The sequence below is a fragment of the Hipposideros armiger genome, unplaced genomic scaffold (genome assembly GCF_001890085.2).
Source record: "Hipposideros armiger isolate ML-2016 unplaced genomic scaffold, ASM189008v1 scaffold_28, whole genome shotgun sequence".
Classification (NCBI taxonomy): domain Eukaryota; kingdom Metazoa; phylum Chordata; class Mammalia; order Chiroptera; family Hipposideridae; genus Hipposideros; species Hipposideros armiger.
Genome location: NW_017731378.1, coordinates 1881998 through 1906583, shown reverse-complemented (window position 1 = coordinate 1906583; position 24586 = coordinate 1881998). Strand labels below are relative to the sequence as shown.

Here is a 24586-nt window from a genome sequence, read left to right as displayed (position 1 = left end):
GCAGCATCATACTCTTCAACTCCATTCAAGGCTCAGAGCCAAATATAATGATATTATAGCCAAAGTAGCTGTGCATGACTGATGATAGTAATACAGGCCCAGATGAGCATCTTGTCAGGTTACTGTTTATCTCCTAACAAGATTAATCAGAGCAGTCAGGAACATTTATAAGTTAAAGCTCTGCTTATAAACACCACTAAGGACAAGAAAGTAAATAAATGAATGTGAATAAATGCAAATAAATGCCTTTAATATTACCAGCTAAAATATATGAATTGTTCTATTGTGCAAAAGAACCCTTGCTTATCTGCATATCCTAAAGTTAATAATATTTTTCCTAGCTAAAAGGAAAGCCTATTTTTGACTTGCTTTAAACAGAGTTGAAATCCCTAAGGCAGGCCAGTGAGCACTGGAAATGTGACTCGTGCCCGTAAGGAATTTTTTGTTTAGTTTAATTTTAATTAATTTAAAATAGCCACTTGTGTGTAGTGGCTACCCTACTGGATGGATACCACAGTGTAGCCACTCAATATTATTTGTTGAATAAGTGAATAGATGAATGAATAAATGAATGTAAAATATGTATTAAGCCTGAAGTTGTTGGAGCAGGTCTTATAAGGCACACGCTAGATAAAAAGTTGATGAAAACACTTCCAATGAAAATACCTAACCAAAATTATTCTTAAAAAGAGCTTTGCAGTACATGATGGTGGTGGTGGTGGGGGGTAGCTTTGCAGGGGGCATATGGGAAATCTCTGCACTTTCTGCTCAATTTAGCTGAACCTAAAACTGCTCTAAAAAATAACATTAAAAAAAAAGCTCTGTATTCTATCCTTACTGACATCCCATCATTCTAAATTGACCTTTGCCTAAATTCTAGTTCTAATGCAAACCTCCTGCCTTCTTCTTCCAGAAGCAATGTGGGTACATGTTCATGAAAAAGAAAAAAATAATAACTCTTCAGTTTTGAAATCACTGAGGGGGGAAACCCCTACCCAAGCTTCTATCACTTTAGCAGTGACATGCTAAGTTCCACGAATGGCTGAAAAACATTTCAAATTCAATTTTTTTTCAATACAAAAATAATTGAATTTTTTAAAAACATTAGCTACTTTCATACATATTAAAACACAAAGGGGCAATGTGCAAGAGAAATTATAATTTCTAACTAAAGCAATGCCTCATTTATCAAGACCACAGAACAAATTTGGTATTCTTGTGAGCATATTTCCCTGATCAAGGGTTTCCAAACTTGTTCTAGTGTAGACGTCTGTAAGTCAGTGTGCTCCTGGTAACACAGTACAGTAAGTCCTCACTTATCACTGATGGGTTCTTGGAATGTGAAACAACATATAGCAAAACCAATTTTACCAAAGCCTAATTCATACAAACAAGAGTTAACTTCCTATGGCATATTTCTAGTAAAAAAAAAATAAAAATCACCAAACATCTAAATAAAGACCCCAAACACTTCTAATATTAAACACTGAAATAAACATGAGCTATATATACATTTAAGAAAGATTAATAAAAACAAGTTAGATAATTATTTTCTAACCCGCTGATTCCAGTTCAGGGTCCTGAGTGGCCAGAGTCCATCCTGGCAGCTTAGGGCACAAGGTGGGAACCCACTTGAACAGGAATCCCTTCCATCAAGGGTGCACTCTCACACACCCACATTCACTCAGGCGAGGACCATTCAGACACGCCAGTTCACCTCACGTGCACATCTTTGGGAGGAAACCAGAGTACCGGGAGAAAACACACGCAGTCACGGGGAGGACGTGCACACTGCATGCAGACAGTGGCCCCGGCTGGGAATCATGTTTTTTTCTCATCAACATTGAACGAAACGGTGTTATTCAAAGACTTGCTGCTATACCCTTTGTGGAACATCACAACATACTGACATAATTTCATTTTGTAAATTAGGTACAATTCCATCAATTCCTCATTATTTGCTTAAAAACTCCTAGTTATTCATTTAATGGTTTTATCATCAGCTAGCAGTCACCAGTGCTTATGAAGTAGCTGCTGCCACAAAAAAAGAAATTCTGGAAGGAAAATTTTAAATGGAGATAAATTTGCAGGGCAAAAAAAGGGGGGGGATTAGAAAACACAAAAATCAAGATTATTTCAAATAATAATAATAATAATAATAATAATAATAAAACTAACATCCATGATGCAACAGGCAGTTCTAGATGCTTTTCTTTTCCTTCTTTTAAGATTTTATTAGGGAATTGGAGGAGGGGAATAGCATTGGGGAATCAGGGAAGGGGAACAGACAAGTTGCTGTCCTTTTGTTCTTCAGTCTCGTTGCGGAGGGCATTGCTTCACTGGCCCATGTTGGTATTATCATTGCACTCTTCCCAGATGAGGCAGATCGGTCGCCAGCCATTGGACAGCTGCTCACGGTGGCTCTTGGCAGCTCACTCTGGCTGCTAGCCACTCACGCTAGCTCACGGCAGCCCACTGCAGCCTCACTGCCGCCTACGCCGTCACCGGCGACTCATGGCAGCCCAGCTCCAGGTCGAGCTGTTGTTCACCATCTTAGCTGTAGAGGGCAGTGTCACTGGCCCTAATGTGGGATCTGAACTGGGGCCCTGCTGCTCAGAGCTTGCATCTCAAGCCAGCTCTTAATCAATGCACCACTTGGCCGGCCCTCTCTTTTAATCCAAAAGACAAGACTACCTCCCCTCTATACATAAAGAAAATGAGATTCCAGAATACAACACCTGCCCAAGACACCCAGCTAGCAAATGATGGGCTTATTAGCTCTAAAATCATTCCTCTTTCCCCTACACCATAATACCTCCTCCCTAAATAACTATAACTAAACGTTAGTGCAAAGGTTCTCAACCCAGGCTGCATATTAGAGTCACCTTGAGAAAAGGCCCAACTATTTCTTAAAGGTCCCCAAGTAATTCAGATATACAAAAGTTGATGACCACTGATATCAGGTCATCCTTAACATAAATTATTAGACTGTGTAATAAAAGTTTTAATGAAATGTGTAGAATTGTTTGTCACTATAGAAACAATCTATAGAAATTTTGAGTAAGTCTACATTTCATAAATTTCCTCTTTCGCCTCGCTATCAAAATGTTAGATATTATTAATTACTGTCATCATTGTGCCCATATCTCATGACCATCACACACTCTCCACTACCACCATTCTAATTTGCTCTTGTCTCCTGTGTTCTGAGACAAGAAAGAACCCAGCTAATTAAAACAAAGTGTAAAATAAAAGCAAACAGGCTCTTTGTGAGAGCTTATCTTATCAGTAAAGTACAGGAGCTCTTGTACATGAACTTAGTGATGTCAAATTGGGTTTACTCATGGGCCTCTTTTGATTAACTGCTGATTCTTAACTTTGTTCCGGATTCTTGGCAGCATACAGTTCCTGATTCTCTATTCCTGATTCTACACAGCTATACAAAAACCATTATCTCATTGGGAAATAACTATTCCTTCATGTCTGCCTCCCTAACTAGATTATGAACGCCACAAGTTCAGGGGCCACATTTCATTCATCTTTGTACCCACATGTCTAGCAGTGTCATGTACACAGCAAGCTCTCAACAAATGTTTGCTTCCTAAATGACTCATGGAGGCTGCCATGAGTAGTTTAATGATATACGGTAATTTATGGCAATATGCACATAACTTTTGAAATAGTGCCATTTGCGACAACATGGATGGATCTTGAGATTATTATGCTAAGCGAAATAAGTCAGAAAAAGTCAAACACTGTATGATTTCACTGATATGTGGGATATAAAACTGAAAGCAACAAAGGAAGAAGACAAACAAAGGAACAAAAACTCATAGACAATAGTTTAGTCGTTACCAGAGAGTAAGGAGGTAGGAGGGTAGTAGATGAAGGTAAAAGGGATCAAATATATGGTGATGGAAGGAGAACTGACTCTGGGTGGTGAACACACAATGCGATATATAGATGATGTATTACAGAATTGTACACTTGAAGCCTATATAACTTTAGTGACCACTGTCACCCCCAATAAACTTTAATTAAAAAGAAAAAAGAAAAGAACAAGAAGCTTGTAGGCTACATGGCTGCTGGCTGCTCAGCCAAAGCATTACAGGGTGTCAAGACTTTGGTAAGGTCACCACAATGGCACAGTCTGTGTGTTCCTTAGCACTGCACCTAGCTTGTTTCAGTTACTTCAACTTAACAAGTATTTAATGGATCTGACCACCTGGGGTATACTGGCAGACTATTAGATCACTCTACCTCCCACAGATCTGTCAAATGCATTTTCTTCTCCCCATCATCATTGCTGCCACCCAAGCTCAGGCCACCATCATCTCTCCATTGTAATATTCCAGTTCATCTCCCTGCTTTCATTTTTATTCCCCTCCAATTCATTCTCTACAATGCCACCAAAATAAGCTTTCTTTAAAAAGCAAACCATATCATCCTTCAAGGCCTTTCAAAGCCTTTCCTCTGCCCTTAGGATATCTAAACCTCCTACAATGGCTTAACAGGTCCAGCCTAATCTACCTCTCCAGCTATATGGCTCACTACTAACTCTGTAACAGTCTTCACTCTAGCCATATTAACCTGCATAGAATGCCATAATTAGCCCATGCTGTCTTCCAGTGGGAAACTACGCATAGGTCTGTCAAAAAAATCCCAGTGAGCATTGAGGAAACTCAAATTATGGATTTAGTTTTCTAAAGCTAACAAGCTTCTTAAAGCCGATTGTTGACAACTATAGTCATCTAAACAAGTGTTTCCTCTTCTGGAAAGGAAGAGTCAAAAGAAGCCCGTACTCTTCAGCACTGCTAGAGTACAGGTGGAAAACATAAACTTGTCAAGAAGGGGTACCCAAGTCTCCATGTCCTTGTGCCTATTATATCACCCAGCACAAATGTGTGTCGAATGAATGGGTGAATGAATGACCAAAGTCATAGGGACATGAAAAATTCTGGGGACAGAACAACCCAGAAATATTAAGGGGAGTAGGCACGTGTCCCAATTCTAACCGAAAAAGATTCAAGGAAAGGGTTACTAGAGGTTTCTGGGAAGGATCTTCTTCATTCCGATAAGAGAGCATGGAAGGCCTGTTTTTCACCTACAGAACGGGAATGAGGATGCATGTAGCCCTTGTTGCTACTGGCTGCTATTTTGCAACATTAAGTAAGGTGACACTGTAGACAACACAGACACAGACTCCCGTCCTGCCAGCCAGTATTGAACTTGTGGTCCCTCTACCTCTGGACTTCTAGTTATGAGCCAATAAACTTCCTTATTATTTCAGTCAGTATGACTGTTACTTGCAGCCCAAAGCCTCCTAACATATATATATATATATATATATATATATATATATATATATATGAAGCAAAAAAGAGAAAATCATATTGAAGATGATGAACATAACATGTCATCATGTCATTTTGTAGCCTAATCAGAAACTAACAGCAAAATGAATCACTGTTATAAAGGAATGTAGATCCTCTATGCAACTGGTAAGGTATTAAAACTATATCAAATAATTCAGATGTATTTTCTGTGAAAAAAAAAAAGGTATTTATTCAGCTCTCACTGGATGGAATTAACAGATTAAACTCTACAGAAGAGAATACTAGTGAACTAGAAAGTGTAGCAATATAAAATATCCAGAAAGAAACAGAGGGGAAAAAAGACTGAAAGAAATGAATAGAGCATCAGTAAGCTGTGGAAAAACTTCACATGGCTCAAAACATATGTGCTTGGAGATGCCAAAGGTGAAGCGGGAGAGGACAGAAAAAGTATTTTAAGGAATAATGGTTGAGGGCCGGCCGAGTGGCTCAGTTAGTTAAGAGCACGGAGCTCTGAGCAACAGGGTCGCCAGTTTGATTCCCACATGGGCCAGTGAGCTGCACCCAAGCTGAGCTGCCACTGAGCTGCCAACAGGTGGCAGGGTGGCTCAGGTGGTGAGAGCACGTGAACCTAACAACAAGGTTGCTGGTTCGACTCCTGAGTGAGATGGTGGGCTATGCCCACCTGCAACTAAGATTGAACATGGCACCTTGAGCTGAGTGGCCCTGAGCTGCCAAAAGGCGGCCCGATGACAACTGGACTTGAAGCTGAGCTAGCTGCGCCCTCCACAACTGAGATTGAAGGACAACAACTTGGCTGTTCCCCTTCCCCAATTCCCCAACACTGTTCCCCTTCCCTAATTCCCCAACAAAAATCTTTAAAAAAGAAAAAAAAAGAAATAATGGTTAAAATTTGTCCAGATTTTGTTAAAAACTATAAATCTATAGATATAAGAATCAACAATCACAAGCACAAGAATCATGCAGAAAAGTCCACCAACAAACAACATCATCAAATTGCTTAAAACCACTGATAAAGAGAAAATCTTTAAAGTAGCCAGAGGAAAAGGATGCATTATATACAGAGAGAACAAAGATAAGAATGAGAGAGCTGATTTCTCAGAAACAATACAAGCCAGAAGACAGTGGAGTGCATCTTTAACGTAATAAAAGATCAACCAAGAGATCTATCTATACCCAATGAACATCTTTTAAAAGAAAAGCAAAATAAAGGCTTTTTCAGTCATATGAAAGTTGAAAGAATTCACCAACTACAGTCTCAAACTACTAGACATGTTAAAGGAAGACCTTTAGGCAAAAGGAAAATGATACAAGATGGAAATACGAATCTACACAAAGGAATGAAGAGGCTCAGAAATGGTAAATATACAAGCCTTTTTTTCTTATTTTTAAAACCTCTTTAAAAGATAATTGAATGTTTAAAGCAAAAATAAGAACCATATATGGTGGCGCTTATAATTTATGGAGAAGTAAAATGTATGACAGCAATAGCACAAAGGCCAAAGGGAAAGGGAGGAATGAAAGTATACATTTCTGTTGACAGGTTCTTATACTATGCATGAAGAGGTATGACATTACTTGAAGTAGACTGTGGTAAGTTAAAGATGAATACTATAAACCCTAAACCCTAAAGCAACCACTCAAAAAATAAAAACAAGAGTTATACCTGATAAGGCAACAAAGGAGACAAAATGGAATCATAAAAATATGTACTCAGGGCCGGCCAAGTGGCACGTTGGTTAAGAGCTGGCTTGGGACGCCAGAGGGCCCCGGTTCAGATCCCACATATGAGGGCCAGTGACACTGCCCTCCACAGCTAAGATGCTGAACAACAGCTCAGCCTGGAGCTGGGCTGCCGTGAGTCGCCGGCGACGGCGTAGGCTGCAGCCCCTGCTGCAGTGGGTTGCCATGGGCTACCGTGTGTAGCCAGCAGCCAGCGTGAGCGGCCGTCCAGAAGCTGGGGACTGATCTGCCTCACCCGGGAAGAGCGCAATGATGGTGCCAACTTGGGCCAGTGAAGCAACATCCTCCACAACTAGACTGAAGAACAAAACAACAGCAACTTGTCTGTTCCCCTTCCCCAATTCCCCAGCGCTGTTCCCATCCCCCAATTCCCCAATAAAAATCTTAAAAAAAAAAAAAGTGTACTCAATTCAAAAGGGAGAAAAAAGAGGAAAAATGAACAAAGAACAGATGTGACAAGCAGAAAACAGACAGATTTAAACCTAAACATAATTGATAACTACATTAAATGTAAATGGCTTAAACACCCCAAATAAAAGGCAGACACTGTCAAGTTAGATAAATGCTGCCTACAAGAAGCCCACTTTAAATATAAAGACACAAATGGGCTAAAACTGAAAGGATGCAAAACCATCTACACACTAACTCTAATAAAAAGAAAGTTTAAATACCTATATTAATACAAGACCAGTAGATTTCAAAGCAAATAACATAATCAAGGATAAAGAGAGTCATTTAACAATGACAAAAGGGTCACTTCATCACGAGTACATAACAATCCTAAACATTTATGCACCCAGTCAGTCTATCGAAAAAAGGAAACAAAAAGATGCCTTTCATGATTAAAACACAGCAACATCATTCCTGAATCAAAATTGAACATTGCCATGATCTTTACGTAGTAAGTGGTATGCAATTTTACGAATAAAAGTGCAGTATTCTCCCAAAGGGTCAAAGGTAGTAAGTAATGTGTTAAACAGCTTATGAAAATATTTATGACTTCGATGCAAATCAGCTGATCAAAGTGATTGAAAACTGACTCACCTTTCGAATTGCTTATCTTGTGGTAATGAGGCACCCCAATGTCGAAAGTCCATGATCAACATAAGCAAAAGGAGACAGGATATGAAGAAGAGTCCTAGGAATGCCACTCGCTGACGGGGAAATGGGCTCACTGTGGGCACAGTAAAATACCACCAGGCTGGGCAGAGGTAGGAAAAACTGATCCTGAAATGAGACAAACAGTAGTAAGAAAAGTCTCTAAAATTCATTACTAAAAAATACTTTTTAAACTGGGTTAAACCCTTTGTAATAAAGGCAAAAATTCATTCCACGAGACATTTAAATGTTCTTTTAGTCTCAAATTTTAGAAAAGGACCTATATGGTTCATGGTGCTTCTACTATATAAATCAGAAAAGCTTATCTGATCTTTTCCAAAGTCTATACTTCGAGGTGCAATTCAAAGAATTAATCTTATGTTAATAAAAAGATCACCAGTCTCCCTGGGCAAGCTCATAACAGTGAAGAATCATAGTAACTACAACATTTCCACCAAGAATGCTGTCAAAAAACTGGATAGTCAGAAAATTTACTCAACTGATGTTTTAAAATATTTTAACAGGTAATATATGCACATGGTATAAAAAGAATCAGTTTAAAAGGCTATCTAAGTAGAAAGTGAGTCTTTTGCCCTAACCCCACCATTTCCCTCTCAAAGGCAACCACTGCTACCCAATTTCTATGTATTTTTCCAGGGATATTCTATGCATACACAAGCATAGATATATATCATTATGGTAATATATCCGTGTGTGTATCTCTGTTCCTTTGGTTTCACTTGATAGTTACTGTTCTGCATCTTTCCCCACTTAACTCTATTTGGCTGTCCCATGTCCACAGATCCACGTTAATCTTTTCTGACAGCTTCAGAGTATTATAATGTATGGTAAGTGTATTCAACTGTGAAGTTCATTTTCTATATTGATTCAAAAGCACTGCAGTATGTTTTCAAAGTTCATTGAAAAAAAACACATTTGTTTAACCTCCTCAAGGGGCAACTGGCCTCACTCAAATGGAAATTTGAAAGAACATTACAGTCTAGCACTTTTCAGAGCTTAGCTAGCTGGCACTGAAGTGAGCCAGGGTTATGGGCTGGAAATTACTGTTGTATCTATCTGCCTTCAAAATAATGCAACTTCGATCTTTGCGTCCATCTGTCCAAATGCAAAGTCCTGATGCAGCCCTAGGACAATCCTCACTTGTAACAACCTCTCAACCTGTCTGCCACCCCCCACCGAGCCTCCAGCTGAGGAGAAAGTGTGCAGCCTTACCTAGCCATGGGTTCCCTTCAGTGGTCTCAATGCCTGTCACCTCCTTTTCCTTTTGCCCTGAGAAGGTGGTCTCCTCGTCCCAGGCATCTCCTAAGCCTGCAGCCTAGAAAGAGTTGGTGGGTTAGGTTTCAGGCTTACCTCCAACAGTGCCCACGAGACCAGACCTCCACGAGAAGGCCACGGCGCCCATCCACACTCCCCAGGCTCCCACTCCCGATCCGTCCGCTCTTGTTCCTGGGGCCCAGCGGACCCTACGCTGGCTCCCTGGGGACCGGGAGTTGAAGGCCAGCGATGTCCTCAAGGAACCAGCAGTCCCCAGGCGGCGGTCTCCGCTGCCCATCCTGTCCCTCCCGGCCCCGCAGCCCTCCAGCACTTACACTTACCGGTCGAGTAGCCCGCCGGCTACCTCAGCACCTCTCCACTGGGTCCAGTGCGACTCTCCATGGCCTTCAGCCCAGCCGGAAGGAGGCCTAAGCCGCCGGCGGCGCCACGTCCCCAAGGAAACCGCAGGGAGCCAATGACTGACAGGGGACCCGCGGAGAGGGACCCGCCCTCCATCCAGCCGGAGCCCCAGCGAACCAGCTCCGACAGCCGCACGTCCATCCGCCAAGGTGGCCAATCCTCAAGAGCATTCGGCCTCTAATGCCCGCCCTAGGATTTCGAGCGCGTCCAATCCAGAGGGGCATCGTACCGTGGCTCCGCCTGGAGGGGCCGGCGGTGGGTGCACACACAGGTAAGCGTTGCAGAGCTGCTTTGGGGTACCCTTCCCTTGCTGCCTCCTCCGCGGGGCCAATTCTCCGCCTGCTGCCTTCTCCTCGTCCGCTTTTAGGACAGAGCGGCTCCGGTGGGTGGGTCTCGGGGTGTCTGCGACAGAAGTGCATCCCTTGCCCATAATCTATTGGAGATTTTGTGTCCACTAACCGCGCCCGCCAGAATGCTAGTACTCCCACCTCGCTCCTTCTCTAGAATAGCCTACCAAACTGATGCCCCGGCCTCATTGTCTTGTCCCATAAGGAAAACATATCAACTGGGGACAGTGACGTCTACACGGAAGCGCTTATATCCATTCATTCACCATTCATCGAACGTCTACTGTGCGCCAGACATTGTGAGCGGCTGTGTCCCTGCCCTCCCGGACCTTACAGCAATGCCCACAAAGATAATGTTTCCTAATGCTGTTTTCCTTGCTTAACCCAGCCGCTTCTCTCCTTTGCATTATAGGAGGGAGCTGCTTGGAGAGGGTAAAGTCCAAGTCCTTATAAACGTGGCACATTCATGGCCGTCCACAACCCGCCCGTGCAGCATCTGCTGCTGCTCCTCCCCTCCCGCCTAATGCTCCAGCGACGCACCTCTGGTTTCTGCCCTCTTAGGCTTTGCTCATTCTAACCCCCCCACGTCTCCACCTGCCTTGACTATCCTTCCCTGAGTCTTAGCTGGGCCAACTGGTACTCATCCCTTTACACTGGGCTTAAGGGTCACGTCCCCTAAAAGCCTTACTTGACCTACACCCCCTTTATATATGCCTATTGTTTCGCTTACCACACTGAATTACAATTATATTTATGTGTCTGTGCGGATAGAATATCCTTGAGGACTACGACTATCTGCTTCCACATCAATGCTGAGCACTGCCTGGCACATAAATTAAAACTAATACATGATATATAAGTGAATGAATGACTGTGGAAATAAATGAAGACCACCCAAATGAGAACCAAACGAGGCTGTGTATTCTATGCCTGCTATAACAAGGCAGTCAGCCACCATCACTTCCATGTGGCAGACTCAAAGGCTCTCACGGGAGTGGGAAAGCTTAAAGTGAAAAAGAAAGGATGGAGGAAGGTTTCATGTATGCCCTGATTTGAGAGTATTAGCATGGGGAAGCTGGAAGCAAACTAACCAGGAGCAAGGCATCTTAGTAATTGTGTTGGGGAAACATACTCGTATTTGGCTTTCTCTAGTTCAGCGGTTCTCAACCTTCCTAATGACGCGACCCCTTCATACAGTTCCTCATGTTGTGGTGACCCCCAACCATAAAATTATTTTCGTGGCTACTCTATAACTGTAATTTTGCTACTGTTATGAATCATAATGTAAGTGTCTTTTTGTTTTCCGATGGTCTTAGGCGACCCCTATGAAAGGGTCGTTCGACCCCCAAACGGGTCGCGACCCACAGGTTGAGAACCACTGCTCTAGTTGGTCCTCAGTTGGGAAAGGGCAAAAAATAAGGAAGCTGACTGTCATTGATGAGTCAAGAGTTCTGGCCTGACTGCTGCAGAGGTTGTGAGTCAGAGTTCTAATTGTCATATATGGTCTGGCCATTGTCCAGTTTGCATATTCACTGTCATGTGACTACAGTTGACCTTTGAACAGCACAAATTTGAAGCACTGGTCCACTTGTGGATTTTTTCCAATAAATATGTACAGTACTGTAAATGTATTTTCTCTCCCTTATGATTTTTTTTTTAAGCTGAGCCATCCTGCCACCTGTTGGCAGCTCAGTGGCTGCTCAGCTCGGGCTGGGCATCGAACCGCTGTTGCTCAGAGCTCAAACTCTTGAGCAAGCTCTTAACCAACTGAGCCACTCGGCCAGCCTCTCTCCCTTATGATTTTTTACAAAACATTTTCTTTCCTCTAACTACTTTATTGCAAGAATCCAGTAGTATATAATACATATACTAAAAAATGTGTTAATCAACTGTTTATGTTATTGGTAAAACATCTGGTCAACAGTAGGCTATTAGTAGTTAAGTTTGGGGGGAGTCAAAAGTTATATGCTAATTTTTGACTGCACAGGGTGGGCGTCCATAATCCCCAGATTGTTCAAGGATCAACTGTATTGTGTTTACCCTCCAAACTAGTTGGGCTTCCTCACTTGCCTTTCTCCTTCACTTCTCAGTTCTGTTTTCTTCTCTGTCCCTCAACCCCTACTTTGCTTCAAGTGTTACATTGAACGCTACAGAAGCTACATTGAGTAGAATAGTTGCATAAAGTTAGGATTAACCACAAAGTTATATAAATATAAGGTAATTCTATTATTCCAGAACCCAGTTCAGTGCCTGGGACAAGGTAGACATGGAAAAACTCAACAAGTGTTTTGGAATAATTCTTTTTAATTCTTTTTGTTTTTTGGTTTCAGGTGTACAAAACAATGTAATAATTAGACATTTACACCCCTCACAAAGTGATAACACCCTCAATCTACTACCCCTCTGACATCATATATAGCTGTTTCAGTGCCATTGACTACATTCCCTATGCTGTACTTTACATCCCGTGACTATATATATATATATATATATATATATATATATATATATATATAATTATAGTTGACATTCAATATTATTCTACATCAGCTTCAGGAGTATCGCGCAGTTTTCACGCATCTACACAATCTATGAAGTGATCCCCCTGTTAAGTCCAGTACCCATCTGGCACCCTACATAATCTTTACATTATTGATTATATTCCCCATACTGTATTTCATATCCCCTGTGACTATTTTGTGACTTCCAATTTGTATTTTCTGATCCCTTCACCTTCTCTCCCATCTCCACACCCCTCCCATCTAGCAAACATCAGTTTTTTTTCTATGTCTGAGTCTATTTCTGTTTTCTTTGTTCATTTATTCTGTTCTTTAGATCCCACATGTAAGTGATATTATATGGTACAGTAATACCTTGGTTTGTGAGCATAATTCGTTCCGGAAACAAACTACTCGTATTGCAAGACATCGCTTTTACCAAGTTAAAAGGTATTAGAAATGTTTGCTTGTCTTGCAGAACACTCGCAAACCAAGTTACTCACAATCCAAGATTTTACTGTATTTGTTTTTCTCAGTCTGACTTATTTCACTTAGCGTAATATGCTCTAGGTCAATCCATGTCATTGCAAATGGCACAATTTCATTCTTCTTTATAGTGGAGTAATAATCCATTGTATAAATGTACCACAGTTTCTTAATCCAGTCGTCTACCGATGGGTATTTCAGTTGTTTCCAAGTCTTGGCTATTGTAAATAGCGCTGCAATAAACATAGGGGTGCATATATTTTTTCGAATTAGTGTTTTCTATTTCTTTGGATAAATACGCAGGAGTGGAATTGCTGGGTCATAAGGTAGTTCTACTTTTAATATTTTGAGAAATCTCCATACTGTTTTCTATAGTGGCTGCACCAATCTGCAGTCCCACCAACAGTGCACCAGGGTTCCCTTTTCCCCACAACCTCGCCAGCACTGGTTGTTTGTTCATTTATTGATGATAGCCATTCTGACCAGGGTGAGGTGGTATCTCATTGTTTTTATTTGCATTTCTCTAATGATTAGTGAGGTTGAATATTTTTTCATATGCCTGTTGGCCATCTGTATGTCCTCTTTAGAGAAATGTTTCTTCATATCCTCTGCCCATTTTTTAATTGGGTTGTTCGTTTTTTTGGTGTTGAGTTGAATGTTTTATAAATTTTGAATATTAACTCCTTATCAGATAGATTGTTGGCAAATATCTTCTCCCATTTAGTAGGCTGCCTTTTTGTTTTATTGATGATTTCCTTTGCTGTGAAAAAACTTTTAAGTTTGATGTAATCCCATATGTTTATTTTTTCTTTTATTTCCCTTACCCGAGGGGATATATCAGTAAAAATATTACTGAGGGTAATGTCTGCAAATTTACTCCCTATGTTTTCTTCTGGGAGTTTTATGGTTTCAGGTCTTACATTTAAGTCTTTAATCCATTTTGAATTTGTTCTCGTATATGGTGTAAGTAGGTGGTCCATTTTCATTTTTTTGCACGTGTCAGTCCAATTTTCCCAGCACCATTTATTAAATAGACTATCTTTANAAATGCTTGTTTCCTTTGTCATAGATTAAATGACCGTATATGGATGGGTTTATTTCTGGGCTCTCTATTCTGTTCCATTGGTCTATGTGTCTGTTTTTATGCCAGTACCATACTGTTTTGATTACTGTAGCCTTGTAGTATGATTTGATGTCGGGTAGTGTGATACCTCCCACTTAGTTCTTATTTCTCAAGATTGCCATGGCTATTTGGGGGTCTTCTATGGTTCCATATAAAGTTCAGGATTATATGTTCCATTTCTGAGAAAAATGTCCTTGGTAGTTTGATAGGAATTGCATTGAATCTATATATTGCCTTAGGTAGTATTGACATTTTAACTGTATTAATTCTTCCTATCCATGAATATGGTATGTATTTCCATTTATTTGTATCTTCTTTGATTTTTCTCTTCAATGTCTTATAATTTTCTGAGTACAGATCTTTTACTTCTTTGGTTAAATTTATTCCTAGGTATTTTATTGTTTTTTAAGTAATTGTAAGAGATTGATTTCCTGATTTCTTCTTCTGATAGTTTATTATTGGTGTATACATGTGCAACTGATTTCTGAATGTTTATTTTGTATCCTGCTACCTTACTAAATTCATTTATCAGTTCTAACAGTTTTTTGGTGTAGTCTTTGGGATTCTCTCTATATAGTATCCTGTCATCTGCATATAATGACAATTTTACTTCCTCCTTTCCAATTTGGATGCCTTTTATTTCATTTTCTTGTCTGATTGCTGTGGCTAGAACTTCCAGAACTATGCTGAATAAAAGTGGTGAAAGTGGGCAGCCTTGTTTTGTTCCTGATCTTAAGGGGAAAGCTTTTAGCCTTTCCCCATTGAGTATGATGTTTGTTGTGGGCTAATCATATATGTCCTTTATTATGTTGAGATATGATCCCACTATTCCCACTTTGCTAAGAGTTTTTATCATAAATGGCTGCTGGATTTTGTCAAATGCCTTTTTTGCATCTATTGATATGATCATATGATTTTTATTTTTCATTTTGTTAATGTGATATATTACGTTAATTGATTTGCGGATATTGAGCCAACCTTGCATACCAGGAATGAATCTCACTTGATCATGGTGTATGATCTTTTTAATGTGATGCTGAATTCGGTTTGCTAGTATTTTGTTGAGGATTTTTGCATCTATGTTCATTAGGGATATCGGCCTGTAGTTTTCTTTTTTTGTAATATCTTTGTCTGATTTTGGGATCAGTGTAATAGTGGCCTCATAAAATGTGCTTGGGAGCCTTCCCTCCTTCTGTATTTTTTGGAATAGTTTGAGGAGAATAGGTATTAATTCTTTTTTGAGTGTTTTGCAAAATTCACCTGTGAAGCCATCTGGTCCAGGACTTTTGTTTGTTGGAAGCTTGTTGATTACTGATTCAATTTCTTTGGTAGTAATCAGTCTGTTCAGAGTTTCTGTTTTTTTCTTGGTTCAGGAGCCGCTCGAGTGGCTCAGGTGGTTGAGAGCTCACTCAAGAGTGCGACCCCTGAGCAACAGCGGTTCAATGCCCGGCCCCAGCTGAGCTGCCGCTGAGCTGCCAACAAGCGGCAGGATGGCTCAGCTAAAAAAACAAAAACAAACACAAAAAAACTTCTTGGTTCAGACTTGGTAGATTGTATGCTTCTAGAAATTTATCCATTTCTTCCAGATTGTCCAATTTGTTGGCATATAGTTGCTCGTAGTATTTTCTTACAATTTTCTGTATTTCTGTGGTATCTGTTGTCACTTCTCTTTCATTTCTGATTTTATTAATTTGGGTCCTCTCTTTTTCTTGGTGAGTCTGGCTAAGGCTTTGTTGATTTTGTTTAGCTTTTCAAAAAACTAGCTCTTGGTTTCATTGATCTTTTGCATTGTTTTTTTGGTCTCTATTTCATTTATTTCTGCTCTGGTCTTTATTATTTCCTTCCTTGTACTCCCTTTGGGCTTGTTTTGCTGTTCTTTCTCCAGTTCCCTTAGGTGTAAAGATAGTCTGTTGATATGAGATTGTTCTTGCTTCTTTAGGTAGGCCTGCATTTTTTTTTAATTCTTGGAGTTGCCTGCCAACTGTGCAGTTCTTAGTCTAACCTATGTATATTTCAAACTCCAGTGTTCCACCAAATGGGTGTTCTTAAATGGAAATAGGATTCCTATTTATGTTTTAAACAGTACTTAATTCATCTGGTTTATGAACTATATTAGAACTTGAAGGTGCACTGAAAAGCCTTCTACTTTACATTGCATAACTACTGTTATAAAACAGAAAAGAAACCTACATTTTAATCCCAACACTTCTCCTTCTACTTTCTTTGCCTGTCTGGTTTGGACAACACTTCCTTCATTAAGTCCATATGCCCTCGGGCATTTGTAAAGCATGATTCTTTACAAAATCCTGCAGTGTTTATCTGATTAACAGCTCACAGGGCTGAGTTCTGAGGTTTCCAGTCAGAGGGCCAAAAAAATGGGTTGAGATCATTTCTCCATCTCATTTGCTATAACTCAACATGTTGAAACAAATTATAGAAATCCGTATTTCGAAACAGGTTTTTAACTGCTTTTTAAAGGCTTGTCTTTAAATTATATTTGCAATTTTCTCAAGAAGTCTTGACTCTACCCAGCCCTGAGAAAAGTCAGCCAAATCAGCCCCACTCTACGTGTCGGTTGTCTGCATCACTTTATTTCTCCCATCAATTCTCCTTCATTCAGCAGTCCAACCTGCCCTAACCTTTAAAGGAGTTTAATGTTTAGATTCTCCCTTCCAAGTTTACTCATCTCTCTTTATGTGTCTTGTAGGCACCTCATTGTCCAAGAGCAAATTCATTCTCTTCACTCTCACCTTATCTACCCGAGCCTGTTTATATTCCCAACTTTGATGAAATACCCTGTGATTCACCTAAGCAGAAATCTGCAAGTCATTTCAGAATCTCTCCTTCTGTTTCCTTTCCCCATTCCATCCAATTAGTCACTAGGTATTCTTATTTCAAGTGCTTAAAAGCTTCTCCAATATCTTCTGATGAAACTGTCTAACTTATGGCTCTACCTCCAGACCCATGTCCCTCCTGGGTACCCCTCCATTCTGATATAGTTAAATATAATCATGCGACTTCCTGTTTTAAAACCCTACTGTGGTTCCCCATCCTAACAGGATATATATAGTCCATGTTCTTCCGCATGGTGTGGCAGATTCTGACTGCCTACCCAAAAAGCCAACAATCTCTCTTCTACCTTGTTAGCAGAATCTCATTTTTTATTCGAGTAACCACACTCTTATGCTTGGCCATGTGCTTACAGAATGCTAGGTTCCAGTCCAGCCCCAGGGAATAAACTGTGATTGCTCTAAATCAATCAGATCGCCTATTCCCTCAACAAATGTTGAGCCTGTCATATGATGCAATTCCAGCCACTGATACTAAAGGGAAGCCATTGGGAGGAGTGAGAGGAGGAGGGAAGAAATTTCTGGGAAAGGTTTTCGCCATCCAAAAAAGAGTGTAAGTCAATAAGAAGTTTACATAATGAGAGAGAAGTGAAGGCCCCTTTTCTACCTCCAGAAGTAGTCCTAAGGCTATGATGCTGGACCTACTGTAGCCATCTTACAGTCATGGTTGGGGGACAAGCCTGGGGATAACAATAGAAATATAGAAAAAGCCTGGGTTCCTTGATAACACCATTAAGCTGTTAAATTAACGAATGTGGGAGCAGCCCTACATATGGACTAAATTCATTATTGTTTTTACTTTTAAGTCATTTAAATCAGGAGATTGTTACCTATGGTCTCCTAACTGATGATATATGTGGCTTATAATGCCTGATAAGATCTAGCCTCCAACATCTTCCAAGCGCCCTGATAGGTATTCTCACCCACAGTCCCGACATATTTACAGTTCTCTGAATTATGCCTTTTCTCTGAGGCTTTGTACATGTTACTTTTGCATAAATGATTTTCTTTCACTTCTCTATCAAATGAACTATTTATCCTACAAAACTCAGCTCAAAGGTCACCTCTTCTGTGAGCTCCCCCAGTCAGCTTAAGTGCTTCTTCTCTGCTTTTGTAGTACTTTGTTCATGTTTCCTTTTATTAGGGCAAGAATAGTTGTTTTAAAAGCTGGCAGCTGTTTCAATGGACCTGGTACCAGTTGACCTGGTAGGAAGACAGATTACCTAGGTATTAGATTTTAATGAGTATGTTTGGTCAGGGAAAGTGGGATCCCCTGGGCTTAGCCTAAATGGGAAAGGTTTACACCAGGATAACTTAAATTACTTGCATAATAAAATACAGGAATCTTGACCATCCCCTCTAGAGACTGGGTTTGGGGAGCTCTGGTAAGGAAAAAAGAAGAAAAGATGAAAGGTAAGAGAAAGGACCCGTGCAAGGTAGTGGCAGACAGGACTGAAGAGAAGGGCCCCTGAGAAAGTCCCTGTATTATTTGTCTTTAATTGCATAACAAATTACCCCCAGAACTTGGTGGCTCAAACCAAGGATAAGCATTCATATCTCTCATAGTTTCTGTGGGTCAGGAATCTGGGAGCAGCTGGCTCAGAGTCTTTCATGAGGTTGTAGTCAGGATGTCAGTGGGAGTCTGAAGTCTTAACTGAGACAAAAAGGTATATCTAAGATGGCATACTGCATGGCTGGCAAGGTGATGCTGGCTGTTGGTGGGAGGCCTCAGTTCCTTTTCACATGGGATGCTCCCAGGGATGCTTGAGTATCTACATGACATGGCAGGTGGCTTCTCACAGAGTGACGAGAGAGAGAGACAGAGAGAGAGAGAGAGAGAGAGAGAGAGAGAGAGAGAGAGAGACAGAGAGAGAGAGACAGAGAGACAGAGAGACAGAGAGACAGAGAGAAAATGAGAATGCCAGGTGGAAGGTCTATCCTTTCTATGCCCTAGGCTCGGAAGTCATATATCTTCACTTCTGCCACATATTATCTGTTCAGAGCAAGTCATTAACTCCCAGCCCACATTCAAGGAGAGGGCAATTAATTTCCACCTTTTCAAGGGAGAAGTATCAAACAATTTGTAGACATATTTTTAATTCACCACAGTTCCCAAGGCAAGGTGGTCAAGGAAATTTCAGATAATAGTATTGACATCAATTTTGAGTTCTGTGCTATGTTACAATCCTTTCCATGACCCCGAAACTTCAAAAAAAGTCTGATAAGACTATAGCCGTGTGTTAGAGTACTTTGAGGAATGAAGGCATAGCAGTGCAAAAAGATCAAAATAACCATAGGAAGTGAATTAACAAGTAGGATGATTGAAAATTTGACAAACACAGGAAATCAATGCCACAGATCATTCAGAGACGTGAAAGGCCTTGGAGACACTGGCAGGAGAGGCGGGGTGCAGTATAGCAAACTCTAAAATGCTCATAGTACTTGGGAGACTGGCCTGGGGAGAAAGATATCAATCCCCTCCTCTTGGTATCCATTCTAATTATATTTGGTTGTGGGCATCTTCCCCAAGCATAGCCCATGTGTATTTGAGGGTTCCCCCTGCTCTAGGAGTGGGACATGCAAGCCAGGCCCAAGGTATTACGCAAAACTCCATCCCTTGGCCACAGCTATTTTTTTAGGAGTGGGCAGATAGCTCAATTCCAGATAAAGAGACATGTTTGCTGGGGCAAAAAAGAAGTTTATTTGCTTTTCTTAGAGACTGTATGAGGGAGCATTTCCCACCCCCACTCCGTGCCCTCCCCCACACTCCCTAGATTCTTTTTCTTTAATTAGTACTAAAGCCTTTACTGTAATAAACTAAATATATTTACAATTTATACACGTTTAACCTTCAACAAAAATACAAAAAAAAAAAAATTCACAGGACGCAAAACCAGGAAACAAGTTCATTAGAGACAACACTGCTCTACCAAGGATGGATCGTGAAGGGAACTCAAGGAACAGAAAGGTAATCTGGGCGGATCACACAGAAAGAAAAGAGGCTCTGCCCAGGTCAGCAGGCTCTGTTCCTCAAGCCCTTGGCCCCTCCATCCACCCTGCCTCTGTGCTCCTTTTGGTCTAGGTAGATAGGTAACCTTATATTGATTACTCCCTAGATTCTTAATGACATGGCTAAACCACTGAGTCAAATCAAACCTGAATTCCATTGTATGTCTAGACATCCAATTATTTGAGCTAATATCTTTTACTATTAAAGTTAATATGAAATGAGTACTATATTTCATTTTTTGTATGTTTGACAGTTTTCACAATCAAAACGTAGGGGAAAACCTACATTAGATACCATTTTTCAACTACCAGGTTGGCAAAGGTTACAATGTTTGATAACACAGTATGTTAGTAAAGAGGTAAAAAACAAAAAACAAACAAAAACTCTCCATTCTTCCAGATGCTTGGACCCCAAATCTTGGGAGTTATCCTTAATCCCTCTTTTACCCCCATCCCCACATCCAGTCCATGAGCAAAGCCTGTTGGTACCACCTTAAAAATGTGTCCAGAATCCACCCATTTCTCACCTCACTGCTACATCCCTGGTCCAAACTACTATTTCTTACTGAATTACTCAAGAAGCCTCCTACCTGGTCTTTCTGCTGCTCCCTTTGCCCCCTACAGTCTATTCTGAGCACTGCAATCAACATGATCCATTCAAGTGCAAACCAGATCGTGTCACTCCCCCAAACTCTCCAGTAGCTTCTCATCTGAGAGTAAAAGCCCTAGTCCTGATAACAACTACAACACACACACCTCTTAACCTCTCTAACCTGTCTCACTGTTATTCCCTTTGCTCGCTTCACTCCCGCCACACAGGCCTCCTGTTTCTAGAACATGACAGATCCTCTCGAGTTTGGTGTAATTAGTGTTCCTTTCTCCAGAGCTTTTATATATCTGTTCTCCCTACCTAGAGTCTTGTTCCCTTACCTCCTTCTGTCTTTACTAAAAGAGCAACTTCTCAGTGAGACCTACTGTGATATCATGATTTTCTAAGAAATACATATGGATAAATTATATATATATAGTCATTCAAATGACCCGAATGTATTTCCCAGATATATTTGGTCTTTATCCACAGTTCTTGGCTCACAGCTCCGAAACCCCTTGGGATTTTCTAAGTGATGAGAGCAACAGCGGTGTCTCTTGTTATGTTAGTAAGGTGGCTTTTGGACCCCACCCAAGGGTGGGAGCTGGTTGCCAGTAGGAGCCAGCCACGTGGTTAGAGGATTGGAACTTTCAGCCCCACCCCGATTTCCAGGCAGGGAAGAGGGGCTTGAGGTTGAATCAATCACCAATGGCCAGTGACTTTGTCAATCATGACTACAAAGGAAGCATCCATAAAAACTCAAAAGGACAGCTCTTCCGTCCTTTTCCAGAGAACTTCCACACTGCAGAACCAGAATGCTTCTGTGCGCCACCATGCGGGGCCCCAAGCTCCGCGAGGACAGCGCTCCTTCACTCGGGACCTCGCCCTATGTACCTCTTCATCTGGCAGTTGATTCATATCCCTTAATATCCTTTGAAATAAATCAGTGATCTAGTGAGTAAATGGGTTCTCCTGAGTTCTGTGAGCTGTTCTAGCAAATTAAATGAACCCAAGGAGGGGTATCTTGGGAACCTCCAACATACAGCCAGTTGGTCAGAGTGCAGGCAACAACCTGGACTTGAGGTTGCCATCTTGAGTTGGAGGGGGTCATTGGAAGCTCCAGTCTGTAGTCGGTAGGTCAGAAGCACAGGTAACCACCTGGATTGTGACTAGTGTCTGAACTGGAGGGTGGTCTTGTAGGACTGAGCCCATTACCTGTGGAATGTGATTCTATCTCCAGGTAGATAGTGTCAGAATTGAGTTGAATTCTTGGACACCCTGCTGGTGTCTGAGAATTGTTTGTGGGTATGGGGAAGCCTACACACACACACACACACACACACACACACACAGGAGTTGGGTCTGGGAACCCCTTTTTACCCACCTTAACCAGCCTACTTAAAATTATAACTTTCCTTCCCACTCACACTTCCTGTATCACCATTTTCCTTGTTGTATCACCATTTTACATACAATATGTTTTACAATAGGTTTCTCTGTCTCCCTGCAACTCGAATATATGTTCCATCAGAGCAGGAATTTAGCTCTAAAGGTGAATAAGGAAGCTCTTTATATACTGATATGAGATCTCAAAAAAACAATGTTAAATAAAAACTGACAGCTAATGGAAAACCTCATATCACCTATAAAAATTAACTTGAACTAGATCATAGTTCTCAATGTAAGGGCTAAAACTATAAAACTTATAAAAGAAAAAAATAGGAGAAAATCTTAGTGGCCTTGGGGTTTAGCAAAGTTTTCTTAGGTTCAACAGCAAAAGCAAGATCCACAAAAGTAAGACTTAATAACTTGTTTTTCATTAAAACTAAGATCTACTCTTTAGGAGACACTGCTAATAGAATGAAAAAATGAGCCACACAGTGGCAGAGAAAATATTTTCAAATCACATATCTGATAAAGAACTTGTATCTCTAGATTATAAAAAGAATCCTCAAAACTGATAAGAAAACAAACAGCCCAATTATAAATTGGACAAAAGATTTAGACACTTCACCAAAAGGTATACAGGTGGCAATAAGCACATCAGACTTTCAACATCATTAGTCACTAGGAAAATGCAAATTAGAACTACACTGTGATAGTACGACATACCCACTAGAATGACTAATCAAATAGGCAATGATTTGCCAAGAATGTGGTACCATGTGTTACTGTGCCATGAGGACCCTTAAACAGCTCTGGAGAGGCCCACATGGAGAGGAACTGAGAGGCGTCCTGCCAACAGCCAGGACCAACGTCACAGTCATGTAAGTGAGCCATTGTGGAAGTGGATTCGCCAGCCCCAGTCAAGCCTTCAGATAACTGCAGCCCTGGCCAACATCTTGACTGCAATTTCATGAGATACCTTAAGCTATAACCACTCATCTAAGCCACTATCAAATTCCTCACCCATGGAAACTAATAATGAATGTTTATTGCTACTTTAAACCACTATGTTTTATAGTAATTTGTCAGTAGATAACTAATATAGATCCACATAGGATTAAAAGAAATAATATATACACTGGTTGGCACAAAGTAAGCCCTTCATAAAAGTTAGCTGTTATTATTGTTGTTGTATAGTACATGCATGTCCTTTTTCACCAGTGATTACAAGTTTCTTTAAAAAGAGGACTGCACCTGCAGTTCTTTCCCTTTTTTTGCACTCTCTGTTTCATCCCGCTTAGTCCCTTAGCACACTGCTGGGCGCACACATAACAGAAGCTCAATAAGTGCCTCTCAAAGGGAGGAAATTAAATCCAAAGGTAAAACAATTTACCTTGTTCCTGTGAGGATAACTTTCCATTCCCTAAAATATTTGATTTTCTCTTTTGCTGCAGTCATTGTAAATGCCTGGAGTTTTATATGCTAGTTTGTAATGAGTAAGCTGTAAAGGCAAGATAGACTAAAGAGTGAAAAGACTTGATTGATTTAAAGGAGGCAATAAAGACATGAGCACTGGATAAGGCAGGTAAGAGGGTCAGGGATATGCCTGTAGTAAAAAGAGTAAGAAATGGGAATAGGACTGGAGAACATCCAGGAAAATCACACAGATAACCAGGACTTCAAGGTTTATGGGTTTGAAGCACACATCTGCTGCCATAATTATATTTTGGTTAATGATGGTTTTTTTATTGTTCTTCATGTTTGTTGCCTCCATAACCCTGGCTACCATGTTTCCCTGAAAAAAACACTGGGTCTTATATTAATTTTTGCTCCAACAATCTACATTTATTCATGTATTCATGTACAAAAATCTACATTTATTCAAACAGTAATGTCTGGCTGACGATCTTAACTGAGGCTTATGTTTGGGGTAGGGTTTATATTATGAGCATCCTGAAAAATCATGCTAGGGCTTATTTTCCAGTTAGGTCTTATTTTGGGGGAAATATGGTAGTTGCTTTGAGAATACATCCCATATTTATAAAGGATTCAATACCACAGAACATTAAAAATAAATCACATCTTACATAAATAACCCAAACCTCATCCCCTGCTGATAGCTTATCTTCTTTGTATGTCAAGGACAACAGACATTACATTCTTGGATAATATTCAAGGAAAGTTTTGGAATTCTCGCCATTTTACTTAAGGAATTAAAAATATTTAAATATACTCCTTATATTACAAAGTTTATACAATAATTGAGGTCACTAGAAGATGGGCCTGAAATACGGATATTATCGTTACGAGAAAAGAAGGCTTATTTTGTGAGATATCCCAAATTTAGTGCTCTAGTCACGGTCATTGTGGTTTTTGGTTTGGCAATTAGGTACTATGATTCCATCGATT

The 24586-nt window shown here is 40.5% G+C and overlaps 1 protein-coding gene across 1 annotated transcript in view; it reads right to left on the bottom strand.

The window, feature by feature from the left end:
- ENTPD7 (ectonucleoside triphosphate diphosphohydrolase 7) overlaps positions 1-9932 on the bottom strand; it is a 37130-nt gene extending 27198 nt beyond the window's left edge. The window contains exons 1-3 of the mRNA XM_019636276.1: positions 9812-9932; positions 9429-9531; positions 8142-8324 (exon numbers count right to left, since the gene is read on the bottom strand). Coding sequence (XP_019491821.1) covers positions 8142-8324; positions 9429-9436 — 191 coding nt within the window. The 5' untranslated portion in view covers positions 9437-9531; positions 9812-9932. The remainder of the gene's footprint in view (positions 1-8141; positions 8325-9428; positions 9532-9811) is intronic.
- Positions 9933-24586: the final 14654 nt, after the last annotated feature.